The sequence below is a fragment of the Thermobia domestica genome, chromosome 14, assembly GCF_964235325.1.
Source record: "Thermobia domestica chromosome 14, izTheDome1.hap1.1, whole genome shotgun sequence".
Lineage (NCBI taxonomy): Eukaryota > Metazoa > Arthropoda > Insecta > Zygentoma > Lepismatidae > Thermobia > Thermobia domestica.
Window position 1 is genome coordinate 150,868,216 of NC_137467.1, and position 13,899 is coordinate 150,882,114.

Below are 13,899 nucleotides of genomic sequence, written 5' to 3' on the forward strand. Positions count from 1 at the left end.
ATTAGAAAGGAAGTCGGCCAGGACTCACAGTATACGCACTACCTCTACATTCACAGATGGAATTAAGAAAACTTTTGTCAAAATGGTCGAATGCGGGGTTGAATCCCGGACTTCATGATAGAAGCGCGAAAGCTAACCACTCACTCATGTTTGTCATGTATTCTCTCTCTCTCTTTCTCTATGACCACAAAACCTCTCCATTGACTTCTGTCCTTATCCAATTCAATCCAGTTTCTACTCTGTATTCCTATTTCTGCTAAATCCATCTTAATATTGTCCTCCCATCTCGGCCAGGGTTTTCCTAATGGACGTTTCCCGATTGGATTTCCAGTTAAAACTTTGAAAGCGTTCCTACTTTTTTCCATTCTGGCTACATGACCTGCCCACCTGAGCCTCCTAGACTTGATGACTCTAACAATGTTTGGTAAACCGTATAAATTATGTAGTTCCTCCTTATGAAGTTTCCGCCATTCCCCATTCCCGTTTCTCTTGGGTCCAAATATTCGTCTCAGAATTTTATTCTCAAATAATTTCAGTCTGCGTTCTTCCCTCAGCGTAAACGATCATGTTTCACAACCATAAAGCATAACAGGCATGATTATCATTTTATATATTTTAACCTTTAAATTCCTTGACAGAATTCGCGACGACAAAATGTTTTGAACTGAATAATAATAAGAATTTCCTGATTTCAGTCAACATTTAATTTCTTTGTGGGTATGATTTTGGTCTGGTAATACTGATTCAGCATATTTGAAAGTATCCACTGTGTCGAAAGTATTAATTGATATTTTAACGCACTCACAATTTGTCATATTACGATCCTTGTGAACTTCCTTGTATTAAGATTTCTCTGCATTTACTCATATCCCTGCAAGCGTTTAATAAATCCTCTGCATTTTTTTCGATTGTTCTCCTATTAGATTTACATCATCAGCATACACCATAACCTGATGAACACCATTCAACTCTAGGCCCTGGTTCTTATCTTTGATTTTTCTTATAGGGTACTCCGGAACAAAGCTGAATAATAAACGGCTATAACGCATATCCTTGTTTCAGGCCAATCTCGACGTGGAAGCTCGCATTTTTCTACTTGAACTTGACTCTGGGATTCATTTAAATACTTAGTAAATCTAACTTTTTCGGTATTCCAAATTCTGTAAGAATGTTGTACACTCCGCATCAAAAAATTGCGACAGCTAACACCCTGCAGTTAAGCCACCCAATATACACCTTCTTATCCCATAATCGTGTCAGGTAAAGAGACCCCCTCTCTCTCGTCCTTTCTTCTCTCCTACACTGAAATTAGCTAACAACATGAGCGCAATTCTCATTTCAAACTACACGTGTATTAGTTTCGATAAAATGAAATAAGAAAACCGAGACGAAACAAGATTCATAGGTTGATGTAGGGAGAAAATGAAACACACACAATGAAAAATTGAAACCAATGGATGTCTATAACACAGAGATTCAGAAATGAGGCAGAGAGAGAGAGAGAGAAGAGGAGAGAAAAAAAAAGAAAAGGGAGAACAGATAAAACTGTGGAATTCAAACGTAGTAAGAAAAGAATCTAACATTATAATGTTCCGCTTCCAGATATCCAACAGTAATATAGAAATAACATTTGTTTTTACATAATTTTTCAGAACTATTCGAATATATAGAGGATGCTTCAAACTTTCATTATGTCACTTTCATAATGGACAGCATACTGAATTTGAAGTAGAACTGTAGATCTCCGAGACAAATCCAGAATAATGGCAAAAGTTTAACATACATGCTTTGTTTCCGCGTGGTTCGATTGCAAATTCGGTATTCATTGGACGTACTGTTCCAAAATACATTCTAATATACCCAGTAGATAGCGTTGGTCATATCCTCCATTTCAGACTACTAATGCAAAATGAATAAAAAAGAAAGAAACGAAACAAAAAGAAAAGAAAGAAAGAAAGAGAAAACTGAAGAGTAATACTTTACTGCTAAATTTCTATCAGAAATACCCTATATTAAAAGTTCAAACTGTATAGTAATGAAAAGTTACAAATGTTGGAAAGGAAAAGTTTATATTCCTCATAGATATAGCATGTTTCAAATTACAACGTGAATAAAACACATTGAATTATAGGATGGGAACAAATTTTGTGTCAAAATAGTATAGATAAAATTTTGTTTTCAAATAACCAAAGAGTTACCATTTTCTAATCTTATCCGAAGATTTATCTGTTCCGAACATCCAGCACTGATTTCATCTCTTCCGGATATAACGTAATTTGCACAGATAGAATGAACACGCTAAGAGTTCAAACAGATCATCGTGTCAGTCGGATGATGTTAGTTAGGTTACAGACCACCACTGGGTCGAGAATTCAAAATCCTTAGTGACCCGGTAATTCGACTGGTACTCGGTAACCCAGAGGATATTAAAAGAGATTTTACTTATTCCCTTGCGTTTAAACAGTATTTCTGTCAAAGATGACCAGGACTGGAGATGTCATCCCAAGAGCACGAAAAACACGACGCCCAAGTTAACAGTTAATTAGTTTCTCCAGACCAGGTATATCAGGCTCTTGCTCCGTTTTAACTTTGGAACATAAGTGCGTGTGTGTGTGAGAGGGACAGAAGTGAAAGATGCAAAGACAGGATAGGGAAACGTCAAGACAGAGAAAGAGGGGGACGAATAAAAATATGAAACACACTTATCATTACAGTGTATGATATGGAACGCACACACTGTTTATTTTAATTATCGCCAGTGATGCCTTGTAAGTTCTCCATCAGAAGATAAATCTCTGCAGCCATTATTTTATGCGAAAAAATCATACTTATTGATGGGGAATCGAACCTAGATTTTCGTTTTGGAAGTCTGGCACGTTACCACTACACCACCGATTTCTTTAGCCCAACTTTGTTTAACAAATGTTGTGGTGTTTCTTTCTGAGAAGGAAATAAGAATTGCGCTCATGTTGTTAGCTAATTTTAGTATAGGAGAGAAGAAAGGGAGAGAGAGAGGGGGGTTTCTTTACCTGACACGATTATGGGATAAGGAGGTGTATATTGGGTGGTCTAACTGCAGGGCGTTAGCTGTCGCATTTTTTTATGCGGAGTGTACAATGTTTCCCCCTAACCGAGTTGTAAGCCTTTCTAAAATCAATAAACAGTCGATATACTGGGTAATATATTCCCATTTCTTTTCGAGTATTTGTCGAATGGTAAATATCTGATCGATTTCGACTAAATACACACTGATAATCTCCAATAATTGCATCTGCGTATGGGGTCAATCTTATTAATAGAATGTTGAAAATTCCTCGATAATTATTACAATCAATTTTGTCTCCTTTCTTGTGAATTGGAACAGTGATTAATTCTTCCGCTTTTTAAATGTATTCCATAGTTTTTCTTTTTGGTAAAAAAAAAAGTTTCGTAACGATATGTTGAATTTTCTTGTTAAAAATTCAGAAACCTTCAGGACTGGGTAAACAGTGAAGGTTGTTATATATTCTACAGCCTAGGAAACCATACTCTCAGATGAACCGTCTATTACGTATATGATCCATGAACAGAAAATTCGGTACTTTCCCGATTCTGAACAAGCTTAAGGAACAGTCAGTGCATTACAGAATTTGGAGCTTTACCGATTTTGCAGATCCGAAGCACCTGAAAGGTGGTAACAGATTATTACGTTTGTGATCAATCAGTGAAAAAATTGTTCGAAATATTCATACAATGTATATAAAAATTAAAACTTAACTGAAAAATTTCAAGAATGTGCAGAGCTACCCGAAACGAAGCTCTTGATGTGCATATTTCTCTCATTTTTTTCTTTATTTTGCTTCAAAAAGAGGGTGTGTGATATTTTGAAGTAAAAATACTACATACAATTTTTGCTAGTTATTTATGTATCATTTTTAAGTACTTATTGTATATAATAGTCTAAAATATTATTACATATATTGGTTAATCCTTTGGAATTCATAATGTAAAAATGTTAAGAATTAAAAAAAATCTTTTTGAAATTCATGGTTTATTTTCGAGGTTTCATATTATTATCTGCATCAACCACTAATTAAATGAGTTTTTTTGTTGTAGAGAAGCGAAACAAAGTCTGCATTATCAGTTTAAAGCAAAATTTTCAAAAAAGCCCAAAATTTCCCAAGTAAAAAAGCGAAGCAGAAAAAACCGAGCTTTTTCCAAAAAAGCCGGTTTTTTTCCGAGCCCTTGCATCTCTACTTATGTATATTTTATAAATGTAAACCATACATCACGAAACAAATATTTATGTTGCCAAATTTCGATTTATTTATTATGTTTTTTTACCTTTCAGGTCTTTTGATGCAAGGCAGATCAGTCCAGAAAGTCTCCGTTCAGTAGAAAGTTTGTTAAAAGAAAGAAAAGATTCCTTCGATCCTAAAAATATCAGAAGAGCTTCCGCAGCGGCTGCTCCTTTAGCTTCATGGGTTAGTGCAAATGTTGCTTTCGCTCGAATTTTAGAGAAAATCAAACCTCTGGAGAAGGAACAATCCAAACTTCATAGGTAAGTAGGAGGTTCAGCTATTCTTACATTTCTAGTTAATCTGTGGTGTTTGTCTGCGAAAGGGAAGATGTACAGATATAGCAATGAATTTATTAAGTTAATAATGTTTAAGTTATCCTTAGTAATGTTAAAACTTGTTAGCAACTTGTATTTTGTTGGAGATAAGTTCCTTCTTCCTTTGTTTCCGGTTCCCTATGCTACTTCTCGTTCTTTGATACATGGACTATGCAGTGTAGTTTGCGTTACAAGAATTCAAAATCAAATTAACTCTGCAATGTAGACTCATTTTGGGCTCTTGAGTTTAAGAAATTTGTATGGTAAATGATGTTGGTGAGTTTCTTAAAATATGGTATATATATATATATACAGTGGCATACGCAGAATTTCATTTCTGTCTCTCTCTGTATATATATATATATATATATCGAGAGAGAGAGAGAGAGAGAGAGAGAGAGAGAGGACAAGCACTCAATTTCATATAGTTTCATCCCCGACCAAGTAAATTTGTGTCATCATGTCCGTGAGTTTTTTCGGGTACTCCTGTCTCTTCCTACATGCTCATTCTATTAATTCTTCCATCATCATTCATTTGCCTTAATCTTCAATTCCCTTAGTCTAAAGAGCATAATCGTGGGACGTTAAACTGAAAGATTTCACTTCATATCCCTTCAGAACATACACGATTTTTTGTATATCTTAATATACTAGACGTTTATTTTTGCACAACATTTTGCCAATGTAGATGTAGGTTGCAACTCTAAAACTCTCCTTGTGTACTCCATTGTATGTATTTATCTATATTTATATCCATGATCTGGATATTATCTGTTATCCGCCATCTGGATATATCCATTATCCGAATATATACCCACCCCCTCCATGTAGAGGACCTTCAACGTCGGGAAGGGGCTGAAGCTGAGAGGACGGCTTCATTTATCATTCTACATCCGCATGTTCTTGCATGCCTTCTCAGCCGCGAATACCGGTACCGGACTCATGGGTATTTGGTGGGAGTGTTGGGAACTGGATGATCTGTAAACGTATTCCCCAATCTGGGGTGGACGTGCATCCATCCCGGCCTGGTGTTGTATGCGTCCACTTTTTGTTATCCTTTGTTCAAGTCTGAAAATATAAAAATAATAATACATAAAAAGTAAAAAAAAAAAAGTAAATAATCCGCACATTTTGTTATTTTGTGGGTTGGTGGAGTCTTTTCTTTGTTGTTTTTCGACAGGTCCTATTCTTCTTCTTCCGGTGTCATGCATTTCTGTTGACGGAAATGGTTTTCTTGTGTACCATTCCGCTTGACCGCGTCGGTCCCAATGTGATCTACAGTGAGGACATGCTTATGGGATAGCCAGAGGAGTAGCGTAAGTTCTTCTTACAAGCGCCCCGGTGTGAAGTTGCGGCGTTCACACACATTTTCTATTTATAAATGTATATTTAATACAAACTTTCTATGGATACCAACAAAACTTTAAAATCCGGTCCAGGCTCACCATCTCGGAAAAAAAGCCGCCGGTTGGCCACCGGTTACGATTTGGTACCAACATATTTACCATCCTCTTAGGTATTGATCAACATCAATATCATATCTCTACAACTTATGGTTCCCGAGCTATGGCTTTTTAAATATCTAGAAATTGGCCATTTCTTGGTTAATATCGCGGGAACGGTAAGTTACAGAGAGATGATATTCGTGTTAATCAATATTAAGAGTATGGTAAACATTTTTGTACCGATAGTAATGGGTGACCACTAGCGAACTGGCCATTGCCCAAACCAGTGGCCAGTTGGACAGTGGCCATCGGTTACTATTTGGTACCAAAATATTTACCATCCTCTTAGGTATTGATCAACATCAATATAATCTCTCTACAACTTATGGTTCCCGAGTTATGGCTCGTTAAATATGTAGAATTGGCCAATATCACGGGAATGGTAAGATATAGATGATAGAGAGATGATATTGGTGGTAATCAATCCCTAATAGAACGTTAAACATTTTCGTACTAACATTAATTGGTGGCCATTGGCCAGTTGGACAGTGGCCACCGGTTACTATTTGGTACCAAAATTTTTACCATTTTTTAAAGATATTGATCAACACCAATATAATCTCTCTATGACTTACGGTTCCCGTGGTATTGGTCCTTAATTTTCTGTAAATCTCGGGAACGGTAAGAGGGACGCGAAAAATGTAATTACTTTCTTTGATAGTTTTTGATGCTCTATCGAATGCAGTGTTCAAAATTGAAAAAAATCGCAAATAACAGACAGACGGACACACAGACATAGAGAATTCAGTACACATACAACGATTTCACATATTGTTAGTTTCATTGTTGACGGCCACCATTGTTAAATAAACAATCAACTTTATTTCACATTTTCTACCACAAACTGACCAAACTTGGCACACCCATCGGATTACCAGAGATATCTAGGGAATGGTACTTGTCGATTTCATATATTCTTGTTAGTTTCATTGTTGGAGGCTACCATTGTTAAATAAACCATCAACTATATTTGCTATACTTTCTACCAGAAACTGACCAAACTTTGCACACTCATTTAAGATTGAAATATCTAGGGAATGCTACGTGTCGATTTTACGTATTGTTGTTAGTTTCATTGTTGAAGGCCACCATTGTTAAATACACAATCGTTGGATTTCTCCTTTGTTAAATAATCAACTTTATCTGCCATACTTTCTACCACAAACTGACCAAACTTTGCACACCCATTTAAGATTGAAATATCGAGGGAATGATATGTGTTGATTGTTGTTAGTTTCATTGTTAAAGGCCACCATTGTTAAATAAACAATCAACTTTATCTGGTACACTTTCTACCACAAACTAACCAAACTTTGCACACTCATTTACGATTGAGATATCTATAGAATGGTGTGTGTCGATTTCACATATTGTTATTAGTTTCATTGTTAGAGGCCCCTTTTTTTAAATAATGAACTTCATCTGTTATACTTTCTACCAGAAACTGACCAAATTTTGCACACCCATATAAGATTGAAATATATAGGGAATGGTATGTATTGATTTCACATATTATTGTTAGTTTCATTATTGAAGGCCACCATTGTTAAATAATCAACTTTATCTGCCACATTTTCTACCACAAACTGACTAAACTTGGCACACCCATCGGATTACCACAGAGATATCTAGGGAATGATACCTGTCGATTTCACATATGGTTGTTAGTTTCATTGTTGGAGGCCACCATTATTAAATAAACAATCAACTTTATTTGCTATACTTTGTACCAGAAACTGACCAAACTTGTCGCACCCATCGGATTACCACTGATATATCTAGGGTGGCGTAGGGAAGGAGTGGACCCAGGGGGGCCGAGCCCTCCCCCCAAAAGGGTTCCGACAATTTACTTTGTTTTTTTGATGTTTGTACTTTTTTTCTGAAGAAACAGCAATTGCCTTCCACGTACTCTATTTCAGAACAAAACATGTCACTAAACAGTTTGTAGACAAGCTGAATAAAAGAAAGGAAGGATAAAAATAAAGATTTTCCTTTGATGTTTTGGTTTCATTCAAATGAAAAATATTTGAGGAAAAAATGTTAACAGGAGAGGGTGAAGAACAATACTAAACACTTGTAGCATGTAACTATCTCACAGCACTCTCTGATGTTTAGTTAATTGGAGCAGTTCAGAAGATTTCCATAAGTTAGATGAGTTCAGTGTGTCGAAATAGGAACTTCCTTTGCAATTGCAAAATGTCACAAAACGCTTTACAAAAGTGGTTACAGTGGGAAAAAAGGCAATTGTGTTAATTTCGGTAAGGAAAATGTGCAAAGAAACTAAAAAACAACGGAGAAAAATCTAAACAAGATATTAATTCAGAGGAAGACTCGCAAAACGCTTTAGAAAAACGGCTGGAACGAAAAAATGATAGTAGTAGTGTGCAAAAACAGCAATTGAGAAGCAACGAAGAAAAGTCTAGAGAAGTCAGCACCTCAGAAAAAGATAATAATAATAATAATAATAATAATAATAATAATAATAATAATAATAATTATTATTATTATTATTATTATTATTATTATTATTATTATTATTATTATTATTATTAAAAGTAAACATTCTGACGCAACAAACGCATATATATATGAACACTAAGCCCCCCCCAAACAACAATCCTGGCTACGCTAGTTGGAATGGTACCTGTCAGTTTCACATATTATTGTTAGTTTTATTGTTTAAGACCACCATTGTTAAATAAACAATTGTTAGATTTCTCCATTGTTAAATAAACAATCAACTTTATCTGCCATATTTTCTACCACAAACTAACCAAACTTGGTACATTCATTTACGATTGAGATATCTATGAAATGGTACGTGTTGATTTCACTTATTGTTGTTAGTTTCATTGTTAGAGGCCCCCATTGTTAAATAAACAATCAATTGTATCTGCCATACTTTCTACCAGAAACTGACCAAACTTTCCACACCCTTGTTTAATTGAAATATCTATCCTATGGTGCATATCGATTTCACATATTGTTGTTAGTTTCATTGTTGGAGGCCTGCATTTTTAAATAAACAATCAACTTTATCTTCCATACTTGCTATCAGAAACTGACAACGCTTGGCGTAACTATTTACGTTTGAAATATCTAGTGAATGGTACATATCGATTTCCCATATTATTGTTTGTTTCGTTGTTAGAGGCTACAAATTTTAAATAAACAGTAAAGTTTATTTTCCAGGCTTGCTACCAGAAACTAACCAAACTTTACTTACCTATTTACGATTGAAATATCTATGGAATGGTACATGTCGGTGGTCAAGGACTAACAAGCCCCTAGCCAAATCATGTGTAATACAATACGTCAGTATGCGTTGGGATCAAACGATAACTATTCGTGATCAAACGATGTGTCCAAATTCCGATTGAGTTTGCTTTCATGTTGGTGGTGGTGAAGGGGCTAACAGATCATCGGTAAATGTTATTGTTCGGAAAATGGAATAGTGAAAAAAAAAAAAAAAAAAACATCTTTCATACAGAACTTTGTTGCGGTTGCTTTGTAACCAGTGTGAATTAGTTGTGTGCCGCCAGATTTTCTTTTGTCTCAGGCGGAGCGGGATGGTCCCCTATAGCGTTCCTAGAATTGCACTCTAAAAGCCCCTCCCATATAACTGACCTGTGTTTCACAGCAGACAGAGCACATTTGAACTTCGTTGAGATTCTGTGTAAGTTTGATGGCTGTTAGACAAGCTTACACACGTACAAATTGAGAGAATAAATATTTATTAGGGAATGAAAAGTTCTCGAAATAAATTTGAAAGCTGAATATGTTTTCGCGACATAAGTGAAGAGTAATTGTATACCCTTGCAGAGTACCCTGGAGAGTAAGAAAGCTCTAAGCAAAATAATCATTGAATAAATAGCAATGTAATCACAGTAATGTATATATGGCATGTTGTATTTCTACCAGGTTGTCAGAGCACTAATCCTCTCATTTTTTGATGCGAGCGATCTAGCTATCGAATCTCCAGAAGAGCATTAAAAAAGAACGAAGTTATATTTAGGTCTATTCCATTTTAAACAAACGAAGTACGTTGCGTAAAATAACTTTCCATGTTAAAATATTTGATGGGTAGAGTAGTTTGTGTAGGGTTTGATTTTGTTGCATGTATACAGTATTTGCATGCTGAATGGGTAGCTGGGAAAGCAGCCAGGATATTCATTCTGATGGTTGCAGGACCGTGAAAATGCAGAGCAACAGTTACTTCAAGGGAGTAGATAATAAATAAAAATTCTTAAAACTACCGTGGGGGAGAGGGCCGAAAGGGGGTATAGTGTGAAATTTTGGGCCGCAACTAGAGAAGTTCCGTCAGGAACGCAAGATCACCTGTATACGGCTCTCATTGTTGAGACACTAAAATTTTTCAATTACTCGTTTACGGAAGATAAACACTACAAACTATTTTTATTTATTTATTTGTTTATATATTTACTATTCGTCGGGGGGTAGTCTATCTCAGAAGATTACGATTAGCATAATTCTATGTTTGAGGGGTGCACTTCCAACCCACTTCTCAGAGGCGGTTTTTGGGGCGGGCGAACCGGATCTTGTCCGTAGGTCCACACAATGGTGCCCACCTCCCCTCATGTCCATGACGCACCCCCCTCAATTGTCTATCCGTATGTGTTCTTCCATGAAAAAAAATCTTTCCGATTAATTTTTACACCCCCTCAAACATATTTATATATATATATATATATATATATATATTAACCCCCCAAATATTTCAGTGACGCAGTTTGCGTCATAGACCCCTTTGTGGGCACCCCTGGGTCCACACATTAATTAAAGTATATGTAACACACATGTATGTATGTATGTATATAGGTATGTAAGTGTGTATATGTATATATGTGTGTGTATGTATGTATTCAAAATGTAAAATATTTTTGAGCCAATGTTTCCAATCCAAATAATCGAGCCCTACGGCTCCAACTCGCCAAGGACTCCATAAGAACAAATTCCACCTACACATCAGTGGCTATGCCCATAGTGTATTCTATTATAACAATTGACTGAATATGCTTTTCAGGTTTCTAGCTCATTTTCTTGGAAAGAGAATGCGTAAGTCTCTCTTAGTATTGCAACGAGACGAGACAGGACTCTTTGAGGCGAGACACGATACAATACGAAACGTTTCGTGAAATGTTCCGTCTCGTGTCTCGAAAAATACAAACACAGTTTCTGAATTTGCTTAAAAGTTTATTAACTCGCAAAAAAATATTTGCCTTCGAAATGTATACCATCTTTTATTATTTCAAATGATCCAAATGATTCAATATTTCCAATCTTACAAAGAACAGGAAATACGTAAAGCATTTTTTAAAAAATGATTCTTACAAACAGCTTTCATTTCCATTTCTCAATCGATTCAAGTTCAATTATTTTGTGATAGTGCTCCAGATTCAAATACAATGTAAAGCATTTATTGAGATCAGTGTTTCAGAAGATTTTATTCCGAGGGCTGGTGGAGATATCTACGTATGAAAGTCCTGTTTTAGAAGTACGAGTAGAAGTGGCAATTATATCAGTAACTAACTATTGTTTCATGGTCTTTCTCGTTCCGAACCAAGACAGAAACGTCTCAGCCTTTCTCGATACTGAGTTTTGAAAAGATGCTGATTTGACAATAAAATTTAGTTTTTTTTATTGTTTTATGATGTTTTTTTATTTTTTTATTTTATTTATTTTATTTAACAATCACCAGAGACAGCTCAGAGACCATTTTACACTGGATATCCAACAACAACAATAACAATGGAAAGGATTTGGGAAGGTATCGGCCAGGGCCTGTTTAGTAGGTACCATCCCGGCATTTGCCTGGTGGGACTGAGGGAAACCCTGGAAAACCTCAGTCAGGATGGTCGGCAGCGGGATTCGAACCCGCGACCTCCCGAATGCGAAGCAAACACTCTACAATGTTATTCGAAGCTAAACCATTTTCGAAATAGGAAAGTTACATAGGCCTCATTTGTTGAAGTGGCGCCAGGGATTCTGAAAAAAGGATATCAGAATAAATGGGAAAATCTTGCCTTTCGACTGTACTGACGGTATTGACAAATTTTCTTATCGTAGTAACTAGCAGCGTTCACCCCGCTTCGCTGCGGTCACCCCGGAACGCAATAAACGTTGTTACTTAGATAATTTTTACTTTTTCGCTTTCAAGTGATATGATAAAAACCATAGAAGATTGCATTAAATGTTAACATTATATCGCCTGTCATTTATGTTAACCCGCCCCGCTTCGCTGCGGTCACCCCGGAACGCAATAAACTTTGTTACTTAGATAATTTTTACTTTTTCGCTTTCAAGTGATTGCAGTAAATGTTAACATTATAGCGCCTGCCATTTATGTTAACCCGCCGAGTGACACGGTCATGCGGGTTGCATATAAATACGTTTATTTTTACCTATGATGATCTAACAAAGGATTTGTACGTTATGGACACTTGAATGGTCAATTATCTCAAGACACTGGTAATTAAAAATTAAAGTGATATGATAAAAACCATCTAGGGTCCAAATCCTAATAACCCCCCAAAAATAAAAGAAATTGGTTCAGCCGTATTAGCGTGATGAGGGAACAAAGGATTTGTACGTTCTCTTTTATATATATAGATTACTGGTTTAGTCGAAACTAAGCAGTCGTTGCTGGAAGATTGCAGTCGTGTTGTATGTTGTGCTCTGTTAACCAAACAAAACTTGGTTAAAAGTTGTAATTTTAACCACTTGGTATAACAGCTCTTTTGTAGGCCTCAGTCTTTCTGGTATTGCCACGAGACAAGACACAACCATTCCATACGAGACGAGACGGGCACATATTTTCTAGACGAGACGACACATCCAGAAGTCTCGTGTCGTGGCAACACTAGACTCACTAGATATGCCAGTAAAAGGAATGACAACGTTCCTCACGGAGCACGTCTTAGCTCTCAGCCTCTTTCTTTCACTGATGTTCGTTTACATAGTAGATGAATATACAGAGTAACAAAGAGGATGAGATATGCAGATCCTCCTGAAGCCAAATTAAAATTGTAGCATTGTTTGGAGCTTGTTATAAATGGATTTACCGGGGGAACTAAAATAATTCTGGGAACTGATCATACAGTATTGATATAAAAAATATGGAAACAAGTAAGAACTGAAATCGTGAATTTGTTTTCAAAATACAGAAATCTCGAAGGAATATCTTTTTAGCCGACTTTAATTGTAAAGGAATTTTGAATAAATCTGCATTCCCTGAATTCTTATACATTAACAATAAAAATCTTTCTTTTAGCGTACGAATGAAAGGCTTTAGGAAATTAGGCCAAGATAATTAAAATGATACTGTCCTTTACAAAATTTGAAAGGAAGACCATGATCGAAAAAATATGAGTGAAACTACAGAGTATAAAGGTCAATGGTTGCTTTTGTCATTTCTTACGACCACTATATGCACCTTATTGCGAAAAATTTATTCGTATTATAAAACCGATGTCGTCCAATAAATGTCAAATTTAACAGATCTTGAGAGATGAAATGACATAGAAATTGTCATTGTCTCTGTCGCATAATATATTCTAGCTTTGGAACCCATATCATTATATGACTTTCACGATGAGTGACAAGTAGAATATAAATCCCAAGTTCAAAACGTAAGGAAAGAAACCGGCTGTTCGCGCTTCAAATTATGAAAAATGTACCAAAATGGTTGAAATTATGATTTTGTATTTATTTACGAGAAAGAAGAATAAAAATAAAAATTGGAGCAATTTTAATCATGTATGTATAAGTCCACCATCTTCT

General features: G+C 35.8%; 1 protein-coding gene across 2 annotated transcripts in view; it reads left to right on the forward strand.

Annotated features, from left to right (window-relative positions):
- The window catches only part of btv (dynein cytoplasmic heavy chain beethoven), a 437,347-nt gene that overhangs the window by 232,469 nt on the left and 190,979 nt on the right, over positions 1-13,899 (forward strand). For both annotated transcript variants that reach the window (XM_081739028.1, XM_081739029.1), the window contains exon 57: positions 4,331-4,540. In XM_081739028.1, the coding sequence (XP_081595154.1) occupies positions 4,331-4,540 (210 nt within the window). The remainder of the gene's footprint in view (positions 1-4,330; positions 4,541-13,899) is intronic.